At 46.8% G+C, this 27,672-nt stretch overlaps 1 protein-coding gene across 1 annotated transcript in view; it reads left to right on the top strand.

Moving 5' to 3' along the window:
• The window catches only part of Zan (zonadhesin), a 90,841-nt gene that overhangs the window by 24,411 nt on the left and 38,758 nt on the right, over nucleotides 1–27,672 (top strand). The window contains 13 exon segments of the mRNA XM_029563222.1: nucleotides 1,897–2,099; nucleotides 4,887–5,028; nucleotides 7,204–7,451; nucleotides 8,836–9,016; nucleotides 10,022–10,130; nucleotides 11,517–11,611; nucleotides 13,434–13,610; nucleotides 18,144–18,352; nucleotides 18,926–19,067; nucleotides 20,354–20,613; nucleotides 20,698–20,862; nucleotides 21,678–21,802; nucleotides 23,277–23,578. Of these exon segments, the coding sequence (XP_029419082.1) occupies nucleotides 1,897–2,099; nucleotides 4,887–5,028; nucleotides 7,204–7,451; nucleotides 8,836–9,016; nucleotides 10,022–10,130; nucleotides 11,517–11,611; nucleotides 13,434–13,610; nucleotides 18,144–18,352; nucleotides 18,926–19,067; nucleotides 20,354–20,613; nucleotides 20,698–20,862; nucleotides 21,678–21,802; nucleotides 23,277–23,578 (2,358 nt within the window).

The raw sequence follows: 27,672 nt of genomic DNA, 5'->3' as shown, positions 1-27,672 counted from the left end.
AGACTTGTCTGAAAACAAAAAAGTGAAAAAGAGGGCTGAAAAAAAAAAGAGGGCAGTATGTGTGACTCAACAGGAGAGAGAGCATGCTTGTCTAGAATCCTCTAATGAGGGGCTAGGGGTGTGGTTAGAATCCCCCAGTGAGGGGCTGGAGGATGGCTCAGTGTTAGAGCACCTGCCTAGAATCTCCCAGTGAGGGGATGGGGTATGGATCAGTGGTAGAGCACTTGCCTGGCATGCCCAAGTCTCTGGACTCAATCCTCAGTACCAGAGAGATTGAGAGATTGAAAGAGAGAGAGAGATAGGGAAGGGAGGGAGGGAGGGAGAGAGGGAAGGAGGGAGGGAGGAACGAAGGAAGGAAGGAAGGAAGGAAGGAAGGAATGAAGGAAGGAAGGGACTGACAGTCACTTGGAAATTTCAGATTGTGCAGGAAACCAGCCAATGTGCTTGGCCAAGTTCTCTAACACATGCCTTCAGTGCAGATTGAATGGCTTGCAGCTCCTGGAATGGCTCGGCTCTCTAGGAAATGAGTACAGGCCCATTCCCAGAACCAGGCTGTTTCCAGCTTGCCAGATGCCACAGTGCTTTCTGGAGCATGTCCACACAGTATCATGATCGTATCTTCTCTCTCATTGTTCTTGGCTTTCATGGAGGTCTGTGGTGGTAGCATCCAAGCAACAGGCTTGGCATACACAGCTGTTTATGTTTTGTTTTGCTTAGCTTTAAAACAATACTTTTTTATCTTTAAAAAATATTTTATTATTATTTTTATTTTATGTGTATGCGTGTATTGCCTGCATGTAGGTAAGTGCACCTGTGTTGTGCAATGCCCGTGGAGGACAGAAGAGGCCATCGGATTCCCTGGGACTGGAGTTTCGGACAGTTGTTAGCTGCCATGTGGGTGCTGGGATTCGAACCTGGATCTTCTGCAAGAACAGCCAGTGTTCTTAACTGCTGAGCCCTATTTTATTTATTATTTTTTATTTTATGTGTATGAGTGTATTGCCTGCATGTATGTAAGTACACCCATGTCATGCAATACCTACAGAGGTGAGAAGAGGGTGCTGGATTCCCCTGAAACTGGAGTTACAGATGGTTGCTAGCCACCATGTGGGTGCTGGGAATCAATCTTGGGTCCTCTACAAGAGCAGCCAGTGCTCTTAACCATTGAGTCATCTCTCCAGCCCTGCTTTGCTTTTGAGACAGGGTCCCCTGTAGCCCAGGCCTGCACCACCATGACTGGTTTATGTGCTGTTGGGGATGGAACTCAGGGCTTCATGCATACTATGCAACATGCTACCTACTGAGCTATATCCTCAGCCCATAGACAGTTGTTTTAGCTTTTAGTGGCATACCCCAACAGTCAGTCAGGCTCCTGGGTTCATCTTCTGAAAGCCATTAAGATTAGTCACAGTGGGACTGGAGAGATGGCTCAGCAATTAAGAGCACTGGCTGCTCTTGCACAGGACCTGAGTTTGGCTCCCAGTACCCACATAGCAGCTAATGACAGTCCTTAACTCCAGTTCCAGGGGATCCAACACCCTCTTCTAGCCTTTGTGGGTATTGCATACATGGGTGCACTTACATACATCCTGGCAAACACTCATACACATAAAAATAAATTTTAAAAAAATTTAAAAAGATTAGTGACAGCCTCTCTAGCTAGGACCTTGTGGTATGCTCTCCCCATTTCTCTCTTGGTCTCATCTTTAGAAATTATGTACTGAGACAGGGTCTCACTGTGTAGCCCCTAGCTGGCCTAGAACTTGCTACGTAGACCAGGCTAGCCTTGAATTCATAGAGATTTGCCTACCTCCGCCTCCCAAATGCTGGAATTAAAGGCATGCATCACCACCCATGGCACCTGTATCCTTCTTACCTAAGCTTCTCCCTCCATAGCCCTGGTCTGTCCTCAACATAGCAAGTACTCTCTATGTACCTCGCCATGCCCAGAAACCTGCCACCCGGAATTTCCTGCCAAGCCCTGCCCAGGCCAGTGTGTGGAAGCCTGTGAGTGTGATCCTGGCTTCGTCCTCAGTGGCTTGGAGTGTGTCCCTCGAACCCAGTGTGGGTGCCTCAGCTCTGAGGGGCACTACTTCAAGGTTAGTGAGCAGCTGGGTGGACCTCTGAACCCTAAGCTAGAAAGGACTAGCTCTGGGTTCTAAAACATGTGGTACAACCTTGTGTGTGTGTGTGGGGGGGGTGATAGTCAGGAAAGAGAGGGCCAGGTTTGGAAACTGGGGTACAAGTCAAAGGACTTACACTTTATTTATTATGGTGCCTGGGGTAAAACCTAGGGCCTTGTGCATGCTAAGCAAGAGCTGATCTATCACTGAACCACAATCCCAGCCCCTCACTGGGGGATTCTAGGCAGGTTCTCTACCACTGAGCTACAGTTCTAGTCAATGGACCAATGCTCTGGCCTTTATGCTGGCTTTTTTCTTTCTTCTTTTGCAACCTCAGATTTTTTTTTGAGACAGGGTCTCCCTGTAGCCCCTGCTGTCCTGGAACTCACTATGTAGACCAGGCTGGCCTTGAACTCACAAAGATCTGCCTGCCTCTGCCTCCCAAGTGCTGGGATTAAAGGCGTGTGCCACCACACCCAGCTACAATCTCAGATTTTTGAGGCAAGTTATGTAATCTTGACTGGCTTTGAACTCACAATCCTCCTGCCTCAGTCTCCCCAGTGCTAGTATTAGAGGTAAACACCACCAAACCTACCTTGCTAACCTTCCCCCACCATGTTCTGCTCTGCCTTCTAGTTACTTCTATCTAATAGAATCCCTTATATGAGGCCCTACTGCAACACTTCCTGCTTGGAGCCTTCCTGAAAAACTAAGTCAGAGGCATTTTTATGGGGTGTGGTAGTATATGCTTGTAATGTCAGTGTTGGAGAGGCTGAGGCAGGAGGATCTTAAGTTCAAGGCCAGCTTGACTCTTGTAAAAGCAACAAACAAAAGCAAAACAAAAAACTCAACCAAACAAAAAGACTGTATCTCTCCAGAATAAGAAGTGCTCATGGTGGGAAGCTGTTCTTGGAGGTTCTTTCTGTTTTGTTTGGGTGCACATCACTTTATTTATTTATTTATTTATTTATTTATTTATTTAACTTTGTGTGTGTGTGTGTGTGTGTGTGTGTGTGTGTCTGTCTGTCTGTCTGTGTCTGTGTGGATGTGTGCACATGAATCAGGGGCCCTGGGAGGCCAGAAGAGGGTGTCAGAGTCCATGGAGCTGGAGTTATAGATGGTTATGAACTGCCCGAGGTACACTCCTAAAACCAAATTCAGGTCCTCTGAAGAACAGTACGTGCTCTTAACCACTGACCCATCTCTCCAGCCCCCTAAATTTTTAAAATTATATTTATTACAATTTTTCAATTTATGTGTATGTGCACACACTTGCAAGTGTATACCACATTGTGCATGTGAAGTTCAGAGAACAACCTTAGGGAGTAAGCTCTCTCTTTCCATCAGGTGGGTTCCAGGACTGAACTCAGGTCATCAAATTTGACAGCAAGTGCTCCCACCCACTGAGCCTTTATTTATTTATTTATTTACTTATTTACTTATTTATTTGTATGTATGTGCTGTATATGTGCATGTGTATGTGGGTGGACAAGCCAATGGGTGCACATGCAGAGAACAGAGGAGGATGCTGAATGTCCTGCTCTTTCACTTTCTGGTCTAACCACCCTTTGAGACAGGGTTGAACCTGGGACTTGCTGTTTCGGCTACAATGGCGATCAGCGAGCCCCAGCAATTCTCTGGTCTCTGTCCCTCATAGCACTGAAGTTATAGGAGTATTTTTGCACACTAAGTGCTCTTACTCCATGAGCCATCTTCTCAGCCCCATCTTTGTTTTCTAGTTTGTTTCTGCTTTGAGACAGTGTCTCCCTCTACCTCCCAAGCTGACCTGAAACTATGTAGCCCAGCCTCATTATGTGGCCTCAGCTGATGGTCAGTGTCCAGAGTGCTGGGATTACATGTGTGAACCATCACACCCATTGGTGACAAGGATGATTTCCATTGAGCTCATTCTCTTTTTTTTTTGGAGCCAGGGTGTCCCTGCGGCTGGCCTGGAACTCACTGTGTAGACCATGCTAGCCTTGATTTTACAGAGATCCACCTGCCTCTGTCTCCCCCATGCTGCAACTAAAGAGCTGAGCCACCATGCACATTTAGTTCATTCTTTTTTAAAAAAATTATTTATTTTTATTTTATGTGTATAAGTGTATTGCCTGCATGTATGTAAGTGCACCCATGTAGCGAAAATCCTGAGAAGGCCAGAAGAGGGTGTTGGATCTCCTGGAACCACAGTTACCAATGGTTGTTAGCTGTCATGTGGGTGCTGAGAATTGAACCAGGGTCCTCTGGAAGAGCAGACAATGCTCTTAACCTCGGAGCCAGCTCTCCAGCCACCCTTGGTTCATTCTTAAATTCTTAACACTAGGAATAATAATAATAATAATAATACACTGAAAATAATGAAAAACATGACCAAGTGATTGAGTCAGTGAGCCAGCATCAGGTGGTTTTGTTTTTATTTATTTACTTATTTATTTTTGGTTTTGGAGATGGTTTTTGGTAGCTCAGGCTGGCCTTGAACTCACTGTGCAAGTGGGGATGACTTTGAATTCCTAATCCTTCCTTCCACTTCTGGAGTGCTAGGATTACAGGTGGCTTTTTTTTAAAAAAAGTAGGTTCTCCCTAAGTAGTCCAGGCTGGCCCAGAACTTGTGAGCCTCCTGCCTCAGTCTTCTAAGTTTTGGGATTCCAGATGTGCACAACCATGCCTGTTCAATACCAGACTTTTGCCCCTAAGGGTAATGCTTTAGGAAGACCAGATCTTGGGAGAGAAAGTCAGCCTTTACTTTTTCCTTCTGTTCCCCAGATTCAGGAGCAGTGGTTTAAGCCGTACTGCAAAGAGCTCTGCACCTGTGAAGGCAACAACACTATTAGCTGCCAGGCCTGGAAGTGTAAGGCCCAGGAGGCCTGTGGCCAGAAGAATGGCATATTAGGCTGCCATGCCCAAGGTGAGCTGTCAGGTCACCACAGAAAGTGAGCAGGTGCTTCATGTGAGAGTAGCGTGTGATGATCACCTAGGAAACAAACCTATGTGTGAGAAGTCTCTAGGCTGGATGGAGGTGGGAAGACCCTCCCTAAATGTGGGCAGCACCCCTCAGGCCCTGGGGTCCGGGAATGCTGACCAGGAGAAGCGAGGTGAGCCCCAGGTCGGTGCTTCCGGACTGCGGTGCCACGTGACCCGCTGCCTCTCGCCCCGGCTGCCTCCAAAGGACGGGAGTAAAGAGGAGAGAATTGGGAAGAAGAGCCGCTGTGCCCCCAGGAAATCCCGGAAGGAAGAGCAGTCGTGACAGGAGGAACAGCAGCTGCGCTGCCAGGCTTCCACAGGAGGAAACTCCGAGAGGAAGAACGCCAGCAAAAGAGCACGTGACAGATACTTCCGGGACCAGCGGCACGGGGGAACGCGACTGATACTTCCGGGAGGAGCGGCAGTGGGGAACTCGACAGATACTTCCGGGAGGAGCGGCAGTGGGGAACTCGACAGATACTTCCGGGAGGAGCGGCAGTGGGGAACTCGACAGATACTTCCGGGAGCAACAGCCACGCCTAGAGCGGACCGGTGATTCCGAGGAGATGAAGAGCTCCCCTGGAAGGCGATGGCACTTCTGGAAGGAGCAGCGTCCCCACCAGAATCCCACGGAAGATCCCCGAGGACGCGCGCCTCCAGGAAGCGGAAGCGCTTGTGCTCCAGGTCTCGGAACCCGGGACGCTAGAGCAGGTGTTCCAGTGTGTTTCGGCCAAGGGCAAAGATGTCAGTACTGCCCTACATCCTACACCTGCCCAGCTTCGAGTGAAAGAGGAGGAAAAACTCTGACCTTACATGTGTCTTTCTTCCAGAATATTTATTTATTTATTTATTTATTTATTTATTTATTTATTTACTTATTTAGTTAGTTAGTTAGTTAGTTTGTTTGTTTGTTTTGACACATCGTCTCACCATGTAGCCTGAGCTGGCTTGGAACTCACTGTGAAGACCAGGCTGGCCTCCACCTGCCTCTGTCTCCAGAGTGCTGGGACCAAAGTTGTATGCCACCACACCCATCTCTTCTGCTGCACTCATTTTATTACTTTCTACTCCTGGGCCTTTCCTTCTTCCTTGGGTGGTGGGTGGTTTTGTTTTTTTTTTTTTTTTAACAGATTTTGTTTTTATGTATATGAGTATTTTGCCTGCATATGTGTAAGTGCACCACATGCATGCAATACTATGGAGGCCATAAGACCAGATCAGATCCCTTGGAACTGGAGTTACAGATGGTTGTTCAAGCCTCCATGTGGGTCCTGGGTACTGAGTCCTGGTACTCTGCAAGAACAGCCAATGCTCTTAACCACTGAGCCATCTCTCCAGCTCCCAGGTTTTTTGTTTTTAAAAAATAAGATTTATATTTTTAAATTTATGTATATGTGTCTGTGTATGCCAAGTGCCAGAAAAAGCCAGAAGGCATCCAATCCTCTGGAATTGGAGTTACAAGTGGTTGTGAGCTGCCTAACTTGGGTGCTGGGAACTGAACCCAGGTCCTCTACAAGAGCAGTAAGTGCTCTTAACAACTGAACCATCTCTCCAGCCCTTAAGTAGTTCTTTATTGTGAGATGTGTTTGTTTTTTGGTACAGATACGATTTGCATTAAAAAAAAAATAAGTCAAGCTGGGTGTGGTGGCAAACATCTTTAGTTCAAGCACTGGGGAGGTAAAGGCAGGCAGATCTCTGAGATCAAGAACAGCCTGGTCTACATAGCAAGTTCCAGGCCAACTGGGGCTACAGAGAGACCCTGTTTCAAAAAGACCAAAAGAAAAAAAAAGAAAAGAAAAAGAAAAAAGGAAAAGAGGCCAGGGCTAGGATCCCAAACTCCCCTTAAGAACATGCCTGCAGTGACCTTAAACCTTCTACTAAACCTCAAGTTTCTACCACCTCCCAGTAATATTGAGCTGGGGACTAAAATTCTAATGCATGGATCAGTGAGAACATTCTAGATCCAAACTGTAGAGTCTGTGGGGCAGTTTTTCAGAGTAGGGACATTAAGGGCTCAGAAAGAAGTTCCTTGACTTTCCTGAGCCAAGCTAATCAGTCTTCCTAGACGCTTCTGCAGTGTGGGCCAGTGAGACACCAAAGCCTATCCTCTCCCCTTCAGGGTCTGCCACCTGCTCTGCCTTTGGTGACCCCCACTACCTGACATTTGATGGAGCCTTGCACCGTTTTATGGGTACCTGCACTTACATCCTGACCCGGCCTTGCTGGACTGGGTTTCTAGAGAACAACTTTATCGTGAGCACCACCAATGAACACCGTAATGGCAACTTGGAAATCTCCTATGTCAAAGCTGTCCACATACAGGTCTTTGACCTCAAAATCTCCCTGATCAAAGGTCGAAAGGTCGTGGTGCGTTTCTCCTACTGCCTCTTAGACTCCACCCCATAACCCTTTCCTCCTCCTCCTCTTCTTTTTTCTTTTAGTTGTTACTGTTATTTTGAAACATAGTCTCCTGTAGACCAGGCTGGCCCAGAATTCACTATGTAGCTGAGGATGACCTGATCCTCATGCCTCTACCTCCAAGTACTGAGATTATAGATACCCACCACCATGCCCAGATCCCCTCCTTTTAAAATTTATTATTTTAGCCGGGCATGGGGCACATGCCTTTAATCCCAGCACTTGAGAAGCAGAGGCAGGAGGATCTCTGTGATATCTAGGCAGCCTAGTCTACATAGTGAGTTCCAGGCCAGCTGGGGCTACAGCTGAGAGACCCTGTCTCAAAAAGACCCAAAAAAAATATGTGTATGAATGTTTTGCCTGCATGTATATATGTACCCCACATACACGCTGGCTCCTGTAGGAGCCAGAAGAGGGCTTTGGATAAACTGGAACTATAGTTACAGATGGTTGTTAGCTACCATGTGGGTACTGGGAATCAAACCCAAGTTCTCTCCAAGAGCAACAAGTACTCTTAACCGCTAGGCATCTCTCCAGCCCCTCTTCCTTTTTAAAATGCATACGTGTGTATGTAGGTACACTTGTATTGCAGGTGTATGTGCATGCAGAAGCTAGAGGTCAACTTCGGGCCTCTTCCTCAGTTGCTCTCCACCTTGTTTTGTTTCTGTTTGTTTGAGACAGAGACAGTGTCTCCCTGGTAACCTCAGCTGACCTGGAACTCACCCTGTAGACCAGGCTGGCCTCTGTCTCAGAGATCTGCCTATCTCTGCCTCCTGAGCACTGAAAGTAAAGGTGTGTGTCACCATGCCAAGCTCTCCTCCTAGTTTTTTGAGAGGGAGTCTCACTGAATCTGAAGTTCACTGATTCAGCTAGACTGACAGGCCAGCAAGCCCCAGTGATCTGTCTGTCTGTCACCCGAGTGCTGGGATGACAAGCTTGTGCCACCATGCCTATCATTTTCGTAGGTTCTGGGGATCAAATTCAGGTCCTCGTGCTCAGGTGGCAAGCACTTTACTGATTGGGCCATCTCCCCTGCCAGTTTTTTAGTGGGGGGTCGGGGGGTGGGGGCATAGTCTTACGTAGCCCATGGCAACCTCAAACTCATGTAGCCAAGGATGACACTGAACTCCTGATCCATCTGCCTCTGTCTCCCAAGTGCTAGAATTATAGGTGTGCCCCACTATGTCCAACCTTGGTTTTTTGTTTTGTTTTGAGACAGGGTTTCATGTAGCCCAGACTGACCTTGAATCTGCCCATTTTTTCCCCTTTAAACCCCTGTTGCATTTGATCTTTGTCTAAAGTTCCTCTCTACTATATCCTCCCACTTCTGCAGGTGAATGACCATCGAGTGGCTCTACCTGTGTGGCCTTCACAAGGCCGGGTGACCATTAGGTTGAGTGGCATCTTTGTCCTGCTCTACACGAACTTTGGGCTTCAAGTTCGTTATGATGGAAACCACCTGGTGGAGGTGACGGTGCCCTCCTCCTACATGGGCATGCTCTGCGGGCTGTGTGGTGAGCACCCTCCCATGTCTCCGTTAGGTGTCTTCAGGACCTGTCAACTAATGAATGAGTTGAGGACCCTGGGCTTAAGAACAGGTGCCTGGGAAAGCCAGAAGTGAAGAGGAGAGGGTTGCCAAATATGATGCAAACTTGTAATTCCAGTACTTGGGAGGTAGAAGCAGGAGGACCAGAAATTAAGGTCATCCTCAGTTACATAGTAAGGTCAAGGCTATCCTATGCTGCATAAAACCCTTTTGGAAACAAACAAATATGAGTAACAATAAAGTGAAATGGGGAATGGCAATGTAGCTCAGTTGGTAGAGCACTTGCCTGGCAAGCAGGAATCTCTGGGTTGCAGCAATAGCACCACATAAACCAGGCTTGCTAGTGCACACCTGTAGTCACAGTACCAAAGATAATCCAGTTTAGACATCCTTGGCTATATAGTTGCAAAGATAGCCTGGGCTGCATGAGAACTTACCTTAAAAAGAAAAAACAGAGCTGGGTGTGGTGGTGTGTGCCTTTAATCCCAGCACTCTGGAGGCAGAGGCAGGCAGATCTTTGTGAGTTCAAGACCAGCCTGGTCTACATAGTGAGTTCCAGGACAGCTGGAGCTACAGAGAGACCACTGTTACCAAAGAAGGAGGAGGAGGAGGAGGAGGAAGAGGAGGAGGAAGGGGAGGAGGAGATGGAGGAGGAGGAAGGATGGAGGAGGAGGAAGGATGGAGGAGGAAGAGGAAGAAGAAGAAGAAGAGGAAGGGGAGGAGGAGAAGGAGGAAGAGGAAGAAGAAAAAGAAGAAAGAAGAAAGAAAAACTCAAAGATAAAAGGGTTAACCTTGATATGCAAAGAGGCACCAAGTATAGGGTTGTCTGCTGGGATTATAGAAGCACTATGTAATGCTGGGGATGGAATTCAGGGTTTCCTGCATACCACAGGCCATTGGGAAGACTAGGGCGTCTGAACTGGGAGCACCCATAGCTCCTCCGCTGCCTCTTATCACTGCTGTGCTTCTTCAGGGAACTATAACAATAACAGCTTGGATGACAATCTGCGTCCAGACAAGATGCCTGCAGACTCACTTCTGCTGGGACCTGCCTGGAAGATGCCAGAAATCTCTGAGCCTGGGTGAGCTGGACCTGGGGCAGTTGGGCCTGGGGGAGCTGGGCATAGGGAGGCTTGAGGGAGCTGGGTGGGGAACCTGGCTTGGGTGGGGACTGGGGGAGCTGGCCTGGGAACTTGGCTTGGGACAGATCCTTGGGAGAAGCCTGTCAGTGACTGTCCCTTGTGTGTCTGGGCTCCCTCTGTGCTGGATACCCTACTATCACAAAGCCAGTAAGTCCCCTGTTCATCCTAAGACCGGGGATGGGTCTCAGGGCCTTATGTGTATCAGACACACACTTAACCACTGGCTAGGACTGCTTTCCTAACCTGAGCCTGGAGTTTTGAAAAGATCTATGTTCCAGTAGGGATGGACATGTAGCTCAGTGGGTAGAGTGTTCAACTAGCATTCATGAAACCCTGGTTTCCATTCCCAGTACCGCATAATTGGGGTGCGGCATACCTATAATCCCAATTTGTGGGAGGTGGAGGCCTCAAGATCAGGAGTTCAAGGTTATCCTTGTGTACATAGCAAGTTTAAGGCTAGCCTGGGCTGTATGAAACCTTGTTAAAAAAAGAGTAGGGGCTGGAGAAATGGTTCAGCAGTAAAAAGCACTTCCCTTTTGCAGAGGGCCCAAGTTTAGTTCCCAGCACCCACATGAAATGACTTACAAACATCTGTAACTCCATCTTGAGGAGATCTGACACATTCTTCAAGCTTCCTTGGGCACCCACACACCTGTGGTGGACACACAATACACATAAAATTAATAAATCTTTTAAAAAAAAGTAGGGGCTTGAGAGATGGCCTAGTTCTTAAGAGCACGAGCTGCTCTTGCAGAGGACCCATGTTTGGTTCCCATCATCCACATCAGGTGGCTAACATTTGTAACTCCAGTTCCAGGGGATCTGATGCCCTCTTCTGGCCTCTGAAGGCACCTGCATTCATGTCCACATACCCACACACAGACATACACATATCCACATAATTAAAAATAATAAAATAAAACTGAGTTAATCCCAGCACTTGAGAGGCAGAGGTAGAAGGATCTCTGTGAGATCAAGTCCATCCTGGTCTACATAGCAAGTTCTAGGCCAGCTGGGGCTAAAGGGAGACCCTGTCTCAAAAAGACCAGTAAAATAACTCTTACAAATAAATAATGAAACATGAAAAGAAAAGCTGCCGTGGCTTCTTGGGCCCATGGCAGCTGGTTTCTCTTTGGTTTGCCTTTGACGTAGCCACCTGAGAAGTCTGACTGCTCTCTAGCCTGCCTCCTTCTTGCTGCATCTCCTGGCCTTCTCCCTGGAGGGTGCCTTTGAGTTTCCTCCCCATTTCCCTCTGTGGCATTGCTTCAGGTTGGGGTCACCGTTTCTCAGACCCAAGTTTCTGTCCTTTGCTTTCCTCTCATGCAGCTGCTTCTTGGTTGGGGGCAAGTCTTCCACCTGCCAGGAGAACAACATGGAGAACATCTGGAATGAAAACTGCGACATCTTGATAAACCCTCTGGGTAAGAGATGGACCCTCCCTCCCCGGGCCCTTTGTCTTCCACTCTGCAGGTCATGGAGGGAGACAGAACCAGAAGAGAAGCCAATGGAAATTCAGGGAAGCCAATGGGAGTACAGAGTGGCCAGGGGTCACTTTCTTGGGAGCGGTGACTGATGGGCCCTCTTTGATTGATGTCTTAAGTCATAGTCTCCCAATACATTCAGTTTTGTTGTTTTGTTTTGAGACAGGTCTCATGTAGCCCAGGCTGGCCTTGAACCCACTGTGTGGCCAAGGATGACTGAACTTCTGTTCCTCCTGCCTCCATCTCTTGAACTTGGGATTACAGATGTGTACCACCACATCCAATTTATGTAGGGTATGCCAGTCAAGCACTCTATCTACTGAAATACATTTATAGCCAGTTTGTCTTTTTGCTTTTCAGATAAGGTCTCAGTTTTAGTTCAGGCTGGACTCAGTCTCTCTGTGTAGCCCAAGCTGCCCTCACACTCACAGTGATCCTCCTGCTTCAGCCTCCCAAGTACTGGAGTTATAGGCATGTGACACTATGCCTAGCTAGGTTTTGATGGTTGTCAAATTGGCTGTACAAGGGCTAGGGAAATATCTCAGCTGGAAAAGTGCTTGCCATACAAGTTCAAGACCAGAGTTTGATCCTCAGAACCCACATAAAAAAAAATCCATGTGTGGGGATGGCCAGATGGCTCAGAGAGTAAAGGTGTAAGCTTACCATCAGGTCGAATGACCTGGGTTTGATCCCTGAAACCTGCATGGTGGAAGGAGAGAACCAACTCTTCCAGGTTGTCCTCTGACCTTCACAGGTCTACTGTAGCATGTATACACCCTTCTCCCACAAAATAATAATACATTTTTTTAAGATCCAGGCACAATGCCGGGCGTGGTGGCGCACGCCTTTAACCCAGCACCTGGGAGGCAGAGGCAGGCAGATCTCTGTGAGTTCAAGGCCAGCCTGGTCTACATAGTGAGTTCCAGACAGCTGGGGCTACAGGGAGACCCTGTCTCAAAAAGAACCCCGCCAGAAAAAATCCAGGCATGGTGGCGCACACTTGTAATCCTAGGGCTGAAGGGATAGGAGAATCCCTAGAGCTTAACCTACTTGGTGTAGTTCCATCCGGGCCACTGAAAGTCTGTGTGTATCTCCAAAGAACAAGTGAGAGGACCAAAGGGATGGCTCAGAAGGTAAAGGTGCTTGCCATCAAGCCTGATAACCTGAGTTTGATCCCCAGGGCCTGCATAGTGGAAAGAGAGAACCAACTCTGCAGGTTATCCTCTGCCCTTCATTGTATGCTGTGGCACATGTGCCCCCCCACACTTACATATACATACACACTCACATATACACTAAATAATAAAATAAATTTTAAAAAGGTAGGGCCAGAGAGAAGACTTAGCAGGTAAAGGCATTTACTATGCAAGCCTGCTTACCCGAGTTCAATCCCCAGAACTCACATAAAGGTGGAAGGAGCAAACCAACTTCATAGAGTTGTTCTCCAACTTCCACATGTGTGCCATGGCACATATGCCCACATGCACATATCATGCACACACTCACCATCATCATCATCATCATCAATCAAAATTTTAAAAAAGGGGGATGTTATTCCTGAAGAATGGCACCTCTGTTCTCCACTGCATGCATGTACACATGCACCTGTGCATACACACACAAACACACATGCACAAATACATACATACATACATACATACATACATACATACAAAAAGAAGTAGTTGCACAGAAACCTCAAGGCCCTCCTGGCTTGTGGGGCTCACCCTGTTCTCTCTCACCACATTGTCTTGTCTTCCAGGGCCTTTCTCCCATTGCCATGGGGTGGTGTCCCCACAGGCCAGCTTCTCCAGTTGTGTGTATAGCCAGTGCGGGACCAAAGGAGATGTTGTGGCCCTGTGCCATTCCCTGCATGCCTACGCATCCCTGTGTGCCCAAGCTGGCCAGGTGACTACCTGGCGCAACAGGACTTTCTGCCGTGAGTGACCCCACCTCCAGCTCCTGTAGCCCTGGGGGAGCCCAGAGAACTCCCATCCTCACTCCAGAAAACTGCTCCTCTGCCTGCCCTCCACCCACAGGGAGGTGCCTTCTCTTTCCCACTTTGTCTGTTCCAGCCCAGCTCCGTTCTCTGCTTGTCTTCCTGTGCCTAGAACTGATGCTGCCTCCCTCTCCCCTTTTTCTGTTTTTTTTTGGGGGGGTCAGGGTCTCATGGAACTCAGGCTGACCTCAAACTCTCTATGGGCCTAAGAATGAGTCCTGGGACAACTGATTCTCTGTACTGCCACACCTGATTCTCTGTACCCCACACCTGATTCTCTGTACTGCCACACCTGATTCTCTGTACCCCACATCTGATTCTCTGTACCCCACATCTGATTCTCTGAACCCCACACCTGATTCTCTGTACTGACACACCTGATTCTCTGTATCCCACACCTGATTCTCTGTACTGACACACCTGATTCTCTGTCTGATTTTTATCTCATCAAAAGTTCTGCCTTATGCCTAGTTATTTCCCCTTCTGTTTTCCCCTTGGCCACTTCTCTTGACAGAAACTTTAAGAAATTTTGTCTCTTTGTTTAGAGTCAGGGTTTCCTTGTAGCTCCAGCTGGCCTGCTTCCTATGTAGACTAGGCTGGCCTCGATCTTACAGAGATCTACCTGCATCTGCCTCCCAAGTGCTGGGATTAAAGGTGTGCACCACCATACCTTGCCTAAATCCTTATTTTTTAATTAATTAATTAAAATTTTTTAACTTTAAAAAATTATTTATTATTTTTATTTTATGTGTATGTATGTATTGCCTGCATGTGGGTAAGTGCACCCGTGTCATGCAATGGCCCATGGAGGTCAGAAGAGGCTGTTGGATCCTCTGGGACTGGAGTTACGGACAGTTGTTAGCTGTCATGTGGGTGCTGGGATTCGAACCCGGGTCTTCTGCAAGAACAACCAGTGTTCTTAACTTCTGAGCCATCTCTCCAGCCCCTACTTAATTAACTTTTAAAGCAGGGTCTCACCATGTAGCCCTGGCTGGCCTGGAACTGGTATGTAGATGAGGCTGGTTGTTAGCTACCATGTGGGTGCTGGGAACTGAACATGGGTTCTTTGCAAGAACAGCCAGTGCTCTTAACCACTGAGCAATCCCTCCAGCCCCCAGAAATATTTTTTAAAATTTTAAAAACTTATTGTCTTTTCCGTTTGGTTGCGTGTATGTGTATGTGTATGTTGTGTGCGTAGATATGCATTTTCTTTCTTTTCTCTCTTCCTTTTTTCTTCCAGTGTATGTACATGTGTGTGTGTATGTCCCATACACAAGTGGAGGTCAGAGGACAACTTATAACAGTTGGTTCACTTATTATACCATGTAGGTCCTAGGGCTCAAACTCAGATCATCAAGCTTGGCACAAGTGCCTTTACCCTCTGAGTCATCTCGCTGGCCCGTCTATTTTTTCTCTTGTGTGAAAATGTGCATATGTATATGTGTTGTGTGCATATACATGTGCATGTGTGTGTATGTGTGTGCGTGTGTGTGTGTGTGTGTGTGTGTGTGTGTGTGTGTGTGTGTGTAGGCCAGAGGTTGACCTCAGGTGTCTTCCTTGGTTTCTCTCCACTTTATTCACTAAAGCAGGGTCTCTCACTAACTTGAAGCTTGCCAATTGTCTAGTCTAGATAGCCAGCTTGCCCTAGGGATCCCCACTCTCTGCCTTCTGAGTTCTGGGATTACAGGTAGACCACCATGCCTGCCTGGCCTTTATGTGGGTGCTGTGGATCCGAACTCCCATTCTTACATTTGCATGGAAAGCACTTTACCTGCTAGCCATCTCCCCCGCCCCCTATTTGTTTCTCAAGACAAGATCTTGTTATGTAGCTCAGGTTGGCCTTGAACTCTCTGTGTAGTCTGGGCTGGTCTTGGACTTACAATCCTCCTGCTTCAGCCCCCTGACTGATTCCAATTTCTAAAAGGAGTCAAAGTAACCATCTAACTCCAAGTCCATTCCATTATGTACATAGAAAAATGCTAACATATCCACACAAAAACTTGTGCAGAAATCTTTACAAAAATATCAATTACTATAAAAAGTAGAAGCAAGTCTAGTATGGAGGTATGTACCTATAATCCCCACGCTTGGGAGGCAGAGGCAAGAGGATGAGGAGTTGGTCATGACTATGCAGCATGACCTTATCAATAATTTTTAAAAAGAGTAGAAACAATTCAAATATCTTATCAATTGTGGAGTGCATAAATAAAATGTGATATATCCATACACTGGAATAGTATGCAGTTATACAAGGATTGAAATACCAGTTCATGCCATAATGTGGATGAATATTGAAAAGTTTGCTAATTTGAGAAACCAGTCAAAACTTCATAGGTGACACCATTTGTACAAAATACCCCAAACCATTTTTAAGTGTACAATTTGTTAGTAAGGACAGTCACATTATTCTACCACCACCAAAACCACAACCACCATCCACCACCTGAAATTTTTCTTCTCCAATTGAAACTCTGACCCTTTAAACAATACTCCATCCCATGTTCCCCTTACCTCTCCGTCTCCACAAAGTTAACTTCTATAAGAGCTTCACGTAAGACTTAGCATGGGGCTGGAGAGATGGCTCCATGTTAAGAGCACTGGCTGCTCCTGCAGAGGACCCAGATTCAGTTCCCAGTACCCACATGGCAGCTAACAACAATCTGTAACTCCAGTTCCAGGGGATCTGATGCTCTCTTCTGGCCTCTACAGGCATTTACATGCAGGTGAAATTCTCATACACATAAAAATTAATAAGTTTAAAAAGAGAATTGGCATGGCGGAGCATGCCTATAATTCTAGCACTTGGGAGATAGAGGCAAGAGGATCAGGAGTTTAAGAACAGCCTTGGCTATATAATGATTTTGAGGCTAACCTGGCCTATAACAGACTGTGTCTCAACCAAACCAAACAAACAAAGTGATACAGGGAACTGGGGAGATAGCTTAGTTGCTAAAGTGCTTGCTTTACAAAAATGAAGACCTGAGTTCAATTTCTAGAACCTTCGTTTAAAAAAAAAAAAAAGTCAGATGTGGCCGGGCATAGTGGCACACACCTTTAATCCCAGCACTCAGGAGGCAGAGGCAGGTGGATCTCTGTGAGTTCAAGGCCAACCTGGTCTACATAGCAAGTTCCAGGCCAGCTGGGGCTACAGGGAGACCTTGTCTCAAAAAGAAAAAGAAGTCAAGTTATAGTGTTGTCATTGTAATCCCAGCACTTAGAAAGAGACTGGGGCTCACTGGCCTGCCTGGCCAGCCTGCCTAGCATACTTGGTAAGCTCCAGGCCAGTGAGAGACCCTGTCTCAAAAAACAAGGTCGACTGAGGATGATGGCACATATCTTTAACCCCAATACTCAGAATGCAGTGGCAGGAGGAGTTCCAGGCCAATTACATAGTGAGTCTAGACCAGCCAGGCCTACATAGTGAGATCTTGTCTCAAACAAACAAACAATGAAACCAAAACAAGCCCAAGGTAGACAAGCACCTGAGAAATAATACCTGAGGTTGACCTTTAGCCTTCACTTTCACACTCATGTGCACATATGCACCCCCATGCATGCAAACATGCACGCATGCTAAGAATCACATGGCTTCTTTTAAACATGATTTCCTTAGGTTTATTTTATAGCATGAGTCAGGACATCATTCATTTTGTGGGGAGGGGGAGGGGATTTAAGGTCTAATATAACCCAGGCGGGTCTTGAACTCATGGAAATCTTCCTGCATTAGCCTCTTGAATACTGGGATTACAGATACATACCACCATGCCAGGTCATCCTTCCTCTGGAAGACTAAATAATAGTCCATTGTAGAGCCAGGTACAGTGGTTTATGCTTGTAATCCTAGTACTCAGGAGGCTAAGGCAGGAGGATTGTGAGTTCAAGGCCAGCCTGGGTGACATAGCAAAATGTATCAATCAGTCAATCAATCAATCAATCAATCAATCAGTCAGTCAATCAATCAATCAATCAATCAATAAGTCAGTCACTAAAGTAGGGCATGGTGTCACATGCCTGTGATTTCAGAACTAGGGAGGTGGAGACAGGAGGATCAAGAGTTCAAGGTCAGCCTTGACTACATAGCAAGTTCAAGGACAGCCTGGGTTACATGAGACCCTGCCACAAAAGTTTGTTTTTTGTTTTATGTGTATGAGCGTATTGCCTGCATGTGTATAAGTGCACTCCTGTTGTGCAATGCCCTCAGAAGAGGGCACTGGAACTGGAGTTACAGATGGTCGTTAGCCACCATGTGGGTGTTGGGAATTAAAACTAGGGTCTCTGTAAGGGCAACCAGTGCTCTTAACCGCTGAGCCATTTCTCCAGCCCCAAGTTGTTCTTATTTTTTTCAAGCCTATCATATACATATAGATAGACCAGCAATTCCTCACCCAGCAGTGACCCTTCTCAAGAGTCTCACCCCAAGTTCAGGAGCTGGGAGTGCCTTTCTACCCTTCCTAACATTTGTGTCCTTCTTAGCCCTGAGGTGCCCACCCAGGAGCATCTACAAACCATGTACCAGCCCCTGCCCAGCCACCTGCCTCACCCTCAGCACCTCAAGGGACTGTCCCACTGCTCTGCCCTGTATTGAAGGCTGTGAATGCCAGGAAGGCCACATCCTGAGTGGAACCACCTGTGTGCCCCTCAGCGAGTGTGGCTGCAGTGACCAGGGAGGCTCCTATCACCTGGTGAGAGGCCTGATGGCAGGGGTGTTCTCCCTTTCCAGCTCCATGGGTGTAGGGAGGCAGGAAAGAAAGACCAGGCAGCTGGAGGGCTCAGAGCCCAAGAAGGGGTAGGGCAGGACAGAGCTAGGGGTGAGGACAAAGGCTGGATGCTGAGAGGCTGAGAAAAATTAGAGGTAAAGACCCAAGTATGGTGGCACACACCTGTGATCTGGGTACTTGGGAGGCTGAGGCAGGAGGATCATGATTTCGAGGATAGCTTGGGCTATACGGTAAGACCCTGTCTCAAAAACAAAAGATGGATGGGTGGACAGATGGCAGAAAAAGAAAAGAGGATAGAAGGAAGAAGGAAAGGAGGGAGGGAAGGAAGGGAGAGAGAAAGAAGAGGAAGGAGGGAGAGAGGGAAGGGAGAAGGAAAGGAGAAGGGAAAGAGGGAGGAAAGGAGAGAGTGTAGAAGGGAGGAGGAAGGGAAGGGATGAGACCAAATGCAGTTACCCTTCTGGGTTCTGGGGAGGGCTCCACTCATCTCCAGTTTCCAAGTTTCCTATTGGCTGTGCTGATGATGGCCATCCCCCACAGTTGGGGGAGAGCTGGTATTCTGAGAAGACCTGCACCACCTTCTGCACCTGCTCCAACCGCAACAACATCACCTGCAGCCAAACCCACTGCGAGGCCAACCAAGTTTGCTCAGCCCACGATGGGCTGCTCCGTTGTGCTGCAGGTAGGACCACCATGCTGGAAGGACTCACAGCCACCATGGGCAGGTTTCCAGGGTCCTCCACGCACTCTCCTTCCATCCTGTTGCATTGGAGTTCTGATCATAACCTGGCTGTACTTTAAGGCAGGAGAAATGGTCTCACTCCATGGTCTCACTCCACCAGGAAGGATTACTTGGGGTTCATCTTATTTGTTTTACTTTTTTGGTTTTCTGCAGCAGAACCTCATATAGCCCAGGCTATCTGACTTCAAATTTGCTGTGTTGCCGAGGCTGGTCTTTGTATGCATATGTGTGTGTATGCATTCGTGTGCATGAATGCCAGTGTGTCTCTCAAATATGTGCATGTAGAAGTCCAAGGACAACCTCAAGTATCTGTCCTCACCTTTCACTTTGAGACCAGGCTGTTTGCTGATTTTCTACTGCAGATGCCAGGCTGGCTGGCTTGAGAGTTTCCTCCTATCTCCATCTCCCCTTTCCCTGTAGGAACTCTGGGGTTGCAGATGCTCACACTGTGGGTTACATAGGTTCCAGGAAGTTGAACTCAGTTCCTCATACTTGCATAGTAAACCCTTTACCCACTGAACCAGTGGCCCCCACACAAGGCTGATCCTGAATTCCTGATCCTCCTGTATCCACCTCTCAAGTGCTGGGATTACAAGCCTTGCACATGCTCTAAAGAAAGAGCGAGACTGGCTCTTTCTTTAAAATTGTTTTATTAACATATTTTTGGTCTTTTTGAGACAGGGTCTCCCTATAGCCCCAGCTGTCCTGGAACTCACTTTGTAGACCAGGGTGGCCTTGAACTCACAGAGATCCACCTGCCTCTGCCTCCCGAGGGACTACAGGCGTGCACCACCATGCCCGGCTTTAATTACATTTATTTTAAAATGACACTATTTTGTGGGTGGCAGGGGTCAGGGGCCCACATGTGCCACAGTAAGCATGTGGAGGTCAGAGTGCAACTTGTGGGAGTCAGTTTTCTCCTCCTACCGTGTGTGTCCTAGGAATAAACTCAGGTTGTCAAGCTTGGCAGCAAAGCACCCTTACTTGCTTAGCCATCTTACCAGCCTCATGCCTGACTCTTCTGTGACATATTATAAGTCCCTCACTGTGTGACTCACATCCCAACTGTCCTCAAGTCTTATGCCAGTAGACCCTTGCATTTTGATTCTTAAACATGGTCTTCCTTCTCTCTTGGGTCTCTCTGGCTTTTACCAGGCAGAGAGAAGGAGGGATTGTTTCCTTAGGGACCCTGGAATGATCCCTCAGCCACCTCTCTCTCTCCACAGAGACAGGAGTATGCCGCATCTCAGAGGAGTCCCAGGTCATGAGCTTTGATGGCCATGGCCATCCTTTCCATGACACATGCACTCATGTCCTGGTCAAAGTGTGCCATCCCAACATGGACTTGCCTTTCTTCACCATCAGTGCCAAGACTGAAGAGAAGCCCCAAAGTAAAACTGGGACCTTCCATGTCCACCAACTCCACATTGATATCTTCTCTTTCCATGTCACCCTACAAAACAACCATAGAGTCCTGGTGAGCTGGGCATAGGGAGGCAGGGAGGGCCTAGCAGAGCCTGTAAGAGGAGGCCTCTGGTCTCTATCTGTTCATTCTGTGCTTCCTCTTCAGATCAATGACATGCTGGTCACCCTTCCTGCCACGACCCAGATCCCAGGGCTCAGCATTGTGGCCAAAGATGTCTACACAATTGTCACAATTAAGGATGAACTTCAAGTCAAATTTGAGAGCAATAATTTCTTAAATATTCAAATCCCTACATCCTGCCATGGAAAGGCAAGATGGAAAACACCTGGCTCTGTTGGTGGGGAGGTGGCTTCTGGGAGATAGGAGAGCACCCCCATTCTGGCATAACAAAGAGGTCACTCCCCAGCATGGAGGAGGGAGGCTGATTATGCATTTCTATTGTAGGCTAGGCAAGTGTGCACCAATGAAATATGCCCTTAGAGTCTGGCATGGTGGCATACATCTGTAATCCCAGCACTTGAGAGGCTGAGGCAGGAGAGTAACAAGTTCCAGCTATCTATGGAGACCTTGTATCAAAAGAAAATAAAGGGATAGGGCTTTCAGTTGGTAGAACCACCTGCCTAACCAATGCATGAAGCCCTGGGTTCCATCCCCAGCACGACATAGAATGTGTGTGGTGATGCATGTCTATAATCTTTGCACTTAGAAAGGAGGTAGAAGCAAGAGGATCAGTATTTCAAGGTCATTCTTTGCTACACATCAAGCTTCAGGCCAGCCTTGGCTACATGAAACCCCATCTCAAAAGAATAAAAATTTAAAATAAGCCAGGCATGGTGGCACACACCCTAATGCCAGCACTTGGGAGGCATAAGCAGGCAGATATCTATGAGATCAAGGCCAGCCTGATCTACATAGAGAGTTCCAGACTAACTGGGGCTTCAGGAAAAAAAGACCAAAACAATTTCTTTAAATAAATACAAAGAAGGGGCTGAGGGTTGTAGCTAAGTAATAGATCATTACCTGCCTAAAGTCTTGGGTTTCATCCCTAGTGCCAAAATAAGAAAAAAAAAATCCCTTAGACCTCCCTACCTCTGTAGCACTGAACCCTGCCCCCACCCTCCCAGGTCTGCGGTGTATGTGGGAACTTCAATGGTGAGGAAGAGGATGAACTAATGATGCCCAATGAAGAACTAGCCCAAGATGAGCAGGAGTTCATGAACAGTTGGAAAGATAAGAACATAGACCCAAAGTAATGAATGACCCCTCCTTCCTCCCTCCCTCCCTTCTTCCCTTCCTCTCTTCTTCCCTCCCTCCCTCTCTCCCTCCCTTTTTCCTTCCCTCCCTCTGTCTCTCCCTTCCATTTTTCTCTCCTTCCCTCTCTCCCTTCCCTTTCAAGACGGGGTCTCACTATGTAACCTTGGCTGGGCTGGAACTTACTAGGTTGACCAGATTAAACTTAAGCTCACTATGATCCTCTTGCCTCTGGTTCCTGAATGCTGGGATTACAACTATGCATCATCACACTTGGGTTCTTTCTTTAAGTTTTTTATTTTTTCATATATTTTTATTGTTTTATTTTATGTGTATGAGTGTATTATTGCCTGCATGTGTGTAAGTGCACCTGTGTCATGCAAAGTCTTTAGAAGAGGGTTTTGGATCCCTTGGGACTGGAGTTATGGATGGTTGTTAGGTGCCATGTGGGTGCTGAGAATTGAACCTGGGTCCTCTGCAACAGTAGTTAGTGCTCTTAACAGCTGAGCCATCTCCCTAGCCCCTCTTTAAGTTTCTTAATTAAATTTTTAAAAATGTATTTTTTGTATGAGTTTTTTGCCTGCACGTATGTAAGTGTATGCATTTCTGCAATACTTGTGGAGGCCAGAAGAGGGGGTCAGAGCCCCTGGAACTGGCAGTTACAGTTGTTAGCTGCCCTGTGGGTGCTGGGAACTGAACCTGGGTCCTCTGTAAGAGAAGCCATCTTAACCACTGAGCCATCTCTAAAGCCCCTTCTTAAAGATTTTTGCAGTACTGGGGACCTCAAACACATTAGGTAATATTCTACCCTGCACTATATCCCCAGCCCCCATTTTATTTTATTTTATTTATTATTTGTGTGTGTGTGTGTGTGTGTGTGTGCTATGCATGTGGGAGTGTGGCATGCATGTGGCATGGTGCACATGTGGAGTGTTGTGCTAGCAGTCACTTTCACCTGCTGAGCCATCTCACTAGCCCCCTTCGTGTTTTTTAAAACAGTGTCTCATGTAGTACAAGTCTGCCTCAAACTCAGTATGTAGCCAGTGATGACCTTGAATAGCTTTTAGAAATTTATTTAGCTTGGCTTGGTGGTACATACCTTTATCTGTGAGATTGAGGCCAGCCTGGTCTACATAGCAAGCTCTAGGCTATCCAGGGCTACATAGTGAGACCCTGTCTCAAATAAACCACCCCCCAAAATTATTTTTTAGTGTGTGTGAGTACACATCTGTGTCATGGTACATGTGTGGAGGTCAGAGGACAACTTGCATCAGTCAGTCCTCTCTTTCCATTCTGTGGATTCTGGGGATCAAACTCAGATTCTCAGGCTTGGTGGCAAGTGTCCTTATTCACTGAACCATCTGGACAACCCCAATCTTGAACTTCAGACCCTCCTTCCCATCCCCCAAATGCTGGGATTGCAGGCATGTGTTACCATGCACAGTTCTGAGCTCTTTCTTTTTCCATCCCAGTTGCCAGAAGGTTAAAGAAGAAGAGATCATCCAAGTGGAACCACAGGAGATCATGAATGGCAAATGCAGGCCCACTGACTTCCAGAGGGCCCAGGCAAATTGTCAAACCACCCTGCAGGCCCCATCCTGGGCCCAGTGTACCTCTCGGGTGACCCTCAAGCCCTTCTTGCTGGGCTGTATTAACAACTTCTGTGAGTTTAGAGAACTCTTTCGTGCTCTCTGTGAGGCTCTGCAGGCCTTCGCAGCTGCCTGCCAGAACCAGGGACTCCAGCCACCTATCTGGAGGAATAGCAGCTTCTGCCGTGAGTTTCCCTACAGGCCTCCCCCACCCCCGTACCAGCCACTCCCAAATCCCATTTCTTCCCTTGTATCTCTATGTAGCCCAAATTAGCCTCAAATTGAGATCATCTGCCTCTGTCTCCTGAGTACTGAGATGATAGGTATATGCCACCATACCCTATTACAATTGTGTGTGTGTGTGTGTGTGTGTGTGTGTGTGTGTGTGTGTGTGTGTTCCTAAGTGGATGTATGTACCTGCATGTGAATAGAGACCAAAGGCCAACTTCAGGTGTTGGTCACAATGTAGCCACCTACCTTTTTTGGTTTGTGCGCGTACACCTTCAGAAGCAGGCCAGAATTCAGTGCCTTTCTCAGTAGTTGTGTGCCTCATTTTTATAAAGTATTTTATTTGTTTTTATTTTATGTGTATGAGTGTGTCACCTGCATGTATGTAAGTGCACCCATGTCGTGCAATACCCATGGAGGTCAGAAGAGGCATTGGATCCCCTGGAATTGGAGTTATAGACAGTTGTTAGCTGTGTGGGTGCTGGGAAACGAACCCAGGTCCTCTGCAAGAGTTGCCAGTGTTCTCAACCACTGAGCCATCTCTCCTACCCTGTGTCTCATTTTTTTTAATTATTTTTATTTTATGTGCATGAGTGTTATGCCTGCATGTGTGTAAGTGCACCCATGTTGTGCAGTGCCCTTGGAGGACAGAAGAGGGTGTTGGATCCCCTGGGATTAGAGTTACAGGTGGTTGTTAACCGCCAGGTAGGTGCTGGGAATTGAACTGGGATCTGCAAGAACAGCCAGTTCTTAACCTGAGCCATCTCAAAATATTTTTATTTTTATTTATGTGAATGTGTGTGTATTTATGTGTGCATGCATGTAGGTTCCTGTTGATGCCAGAAGAAGGCATCAGATCCCCTGCACTGGAGGTGCAGGTAGTGATGAGCCTCCTGACAGGAGACTGGGAACTGAGATCCCGTCCTCTGGAAGTGTGGCAAGTGCTGTTATAACTGCTGAGCCATTTCTCTAGCCCCTGCCGTTATTTTTTTAAATTTTATTTATTTACTTTCTTTGTTTTATGTGTGTTTTGCTTGCATGTATGTAAGTACATCCATGTCATACAATGCCTGGGAATGGCAGAAAATGGCACTGGATTCCCTGAAACTGGAGTTAGAGACAGTTGTTAGCCACCATACAGGTGCCAGGAAATGAACCTGGGTCTTCTGCAAGAGGAGCTGGTGCTATTGACTGTTGAGCCATCTCTCTAGCCCCTTGCCCTAGTTTTTGAGACAAGGCCTCTCACTGAACCTGGACCTCATTGATTGACTAGACTGGCTGAAGAGCAAACCTCAGGGATCTACCTGTCCCTTCCTTCCAGCACTGAATTACAGGTACATGCCACCAGCCTGGCTTTCCACATAGGTGCTAGAGGAGAAAATCAGGTCCTTCTGCTTGCAAGGCCAGAGCTTTTCCAACTGTGCTATCTCCCTAACCCTACCCTGTTTTCTGAGCCATGGTCTCTCAGTAGGAATTCAGGCTTACCAATTAGACTAGGCTGGCTGGCCAGTGAGCCCCAGGAATCCTCCTGTCTCTGCCTCCCCAGCACTGGGATTATAAGCACCATCCATCATGCCTGGCTTTTTACATGGGCTTTAGAGATTGAATTTGTGTCCTCATGCTTATGTGAGAAACTTTCTGAACTGAGTAATCTCATCCCTAGCCTGACTAACTAAAATTCTTTTTTCTTTTTTTGAGACAGGGTCTCCCTGTAGCTCCAGCTGGCCTGGAACTGGATATGTAGACCAGGCGGTCTCCATCTCACAGAGATCTGCCTGTTTCTCTTAAGTGCTGGGATTAAAGGCTGTGTCACCATACATGGCTAAAATCGTTTTTTAAATTAAATTGTAGTTTTGGATATGAAACCTAGGACTTTTCTCATGATAGACAAGCACTCTACCACTGAGCTACATCCCCAGCCCCTACATCCCCAGCCCCTCTCTGGTTTCCATTTCTTTTGCCAGTGCTCTTCTTCCTAAAAGAATGTGATTACCATTCTGCCTGGCTGCTACTCTACTACAAGGTTAAGTCTGTACTTTATACTATGATGAGTGAGACCCTGCAAGCTGTCCTAGTTCCATCAGCCCAGCCTCTGTCTTTTCTTTCTTTGCCCCTCCAGGCAGATGACTGGGTGGGTACCTTTTTATATTATTATTATTATTATTATTATTATTATTATGATTATTAGTAGTAGTAGTAGTAGTAGTAGTAGTAGTAATAGTAGTAGTAGTGTCTGATGTAGCCCAGTCTGGCCTTGAACATGCTATGTAGCCATGGATGACCTTGAACTCCTGGTAGTCCTGCCTCTACTTCAGGAATTACAGAAATGCAATACCATGCCTGATTTTGTGTGGTGCTGGTTATGGAACTCAGGCTTCATCCCCAGCTTGCTGGACACCTTCTGTTGTTCTTTACCATTTTCCTTCTTTTCAGACATGTGCTCATATAACCCAGACTGGCCTCAAACTCCCTAGGTAGCTAAATGGTACCTTGAACTCCTGATCTTCCTGTTTCTCCCTCCCAAGAACTAGCATTATAGGTATACACCACCATGCCTGACTCAGTTCTTTCATTTAAAAAAAAATTAGGCAGGGCTGGAGAGATGGCTCAGCAGTTATAGGAGCACTTGCTGTTCTTCTAGAGGATGGGACTTCAGTTCCCAGCCTCATTCAGGACAGGCTGCTCTTACAGAGGACCCCATGGCAACAAACAACTGTTGGTAACTCCAGTTCCAGGGGAATTTGACACCTCTTCTGACCTCTGCAGGTATTGCATGATACAGGTGCACTTAAATACATGCAGGCAATATACTCATACACATAAAATAAAAAATAATATTTTTTTAAAAAGTGGCTGGAGAGGATGACTCAGAGGTTAAGAGCACTGACTGATCTTGCAAAGAACCTGGGTTTGATTCCCAGCACCCACATAGTGGCTAACAACTGTCCATAACTCCAGTTCTAGAGGAATCCAACATCTTCTGACTTCTTCTGACCTCCATGGGCATTGCATAACACAGGTGCACTAACATATATGTAGGCGATACACTCATACACATAAAATAAACATAATAAAATATTTTTAAAAAATTAGGCCAGGGCTGGGCGTGGTGGTGCATGCCTTTAATCCCAGTACTCGGGAGGCAGAGGCAGGCAGATCTCTGTGAGTTCAAGGCCGGCCTGGTCTACATAGTTCCAGGACAGCTGGGGCTTCAGGGAGACCCTGTCTCAAAAAAAGACGAAAAAAAAAATTGGGCCAGAGAGAAGACTCATTAGATAAGGGCCCTTACCATTAAACCTGAAAACCCGAGTTCAATTCCCAGAATCCACATAGTAGGAAGTATTTACTCGGTTGTCCTCTGACCTCCATCCATGCACCGTGACATATATGCATATACTCTCTCTCTCAAACACACACAATAATAAATAAATAAATACATACATACGTAAAATTTTTAATATAAAATTTTAGCCCTATTTAGTGGCACATACCTATATTGCGAGGGCTGGGGAGGCCAAGGCAGGAGGATCATGAGTTCCAGGACAACCCTGCTACATAGCAAACCAAATACTTTTTTGGAAAAAAAGAAAAAACAATATTTTGGAGGGGAGAGGATGTTTTTGAGACAGGGTATCCCGTAGCCCTGGCTGGTCCAGTCATTATATAGACTAGGCTGGCCTCAGTCTCCTCTACTTCCCAAGTGCTGGGATTAAAGATGTGCACCACCAAGCCCAGCTCAGAAAAAGCAATATTTAAAAAAACTTTATTTTATGTGTACGAGTATATTACCTGCATGTGTATAAGTACACCCATGTCATGCAGTGCCCATGGAAGACAGAAGAGGGTGTCAGATCCCCTGGAACTGGAGTTACACATGGTTGTTAGCTGCCATGTGGGCGCTGGGATTCGAACCTGGTTCTTCTGCAAAAACCACCAGTGCTCTTAACCACTGAGGCCATCTCTCCAGCCTCAGAAAAAGCTTTTTTTACCTGAGATTATTCATAGCACAGTATTCTCCCTGTAGAAATGGGTTTTAGAAGCCTGGAGGTAT

The sequence above is a fragment of the Nannospalax galili genome, unplaced genomic scaffold (assembly GCF_000622305.1).
Source record: "Nannospalax galili isolate Female #2095 unplaced genomic scaffold, S.galili_v1.0 scaffold675, whole genome shotgun sequence".
Taxonomy (NCBI): Eukaryota; Metazoa; Chordata; class Mammalia; order Rodentia; family Spalacidae; genus Nannospalax; species Nannospalax galili.
Note: the sequence above shows the minus strand (reverse complement) of the source record. Positions and strands in the feature narration are given on the sequence as shown.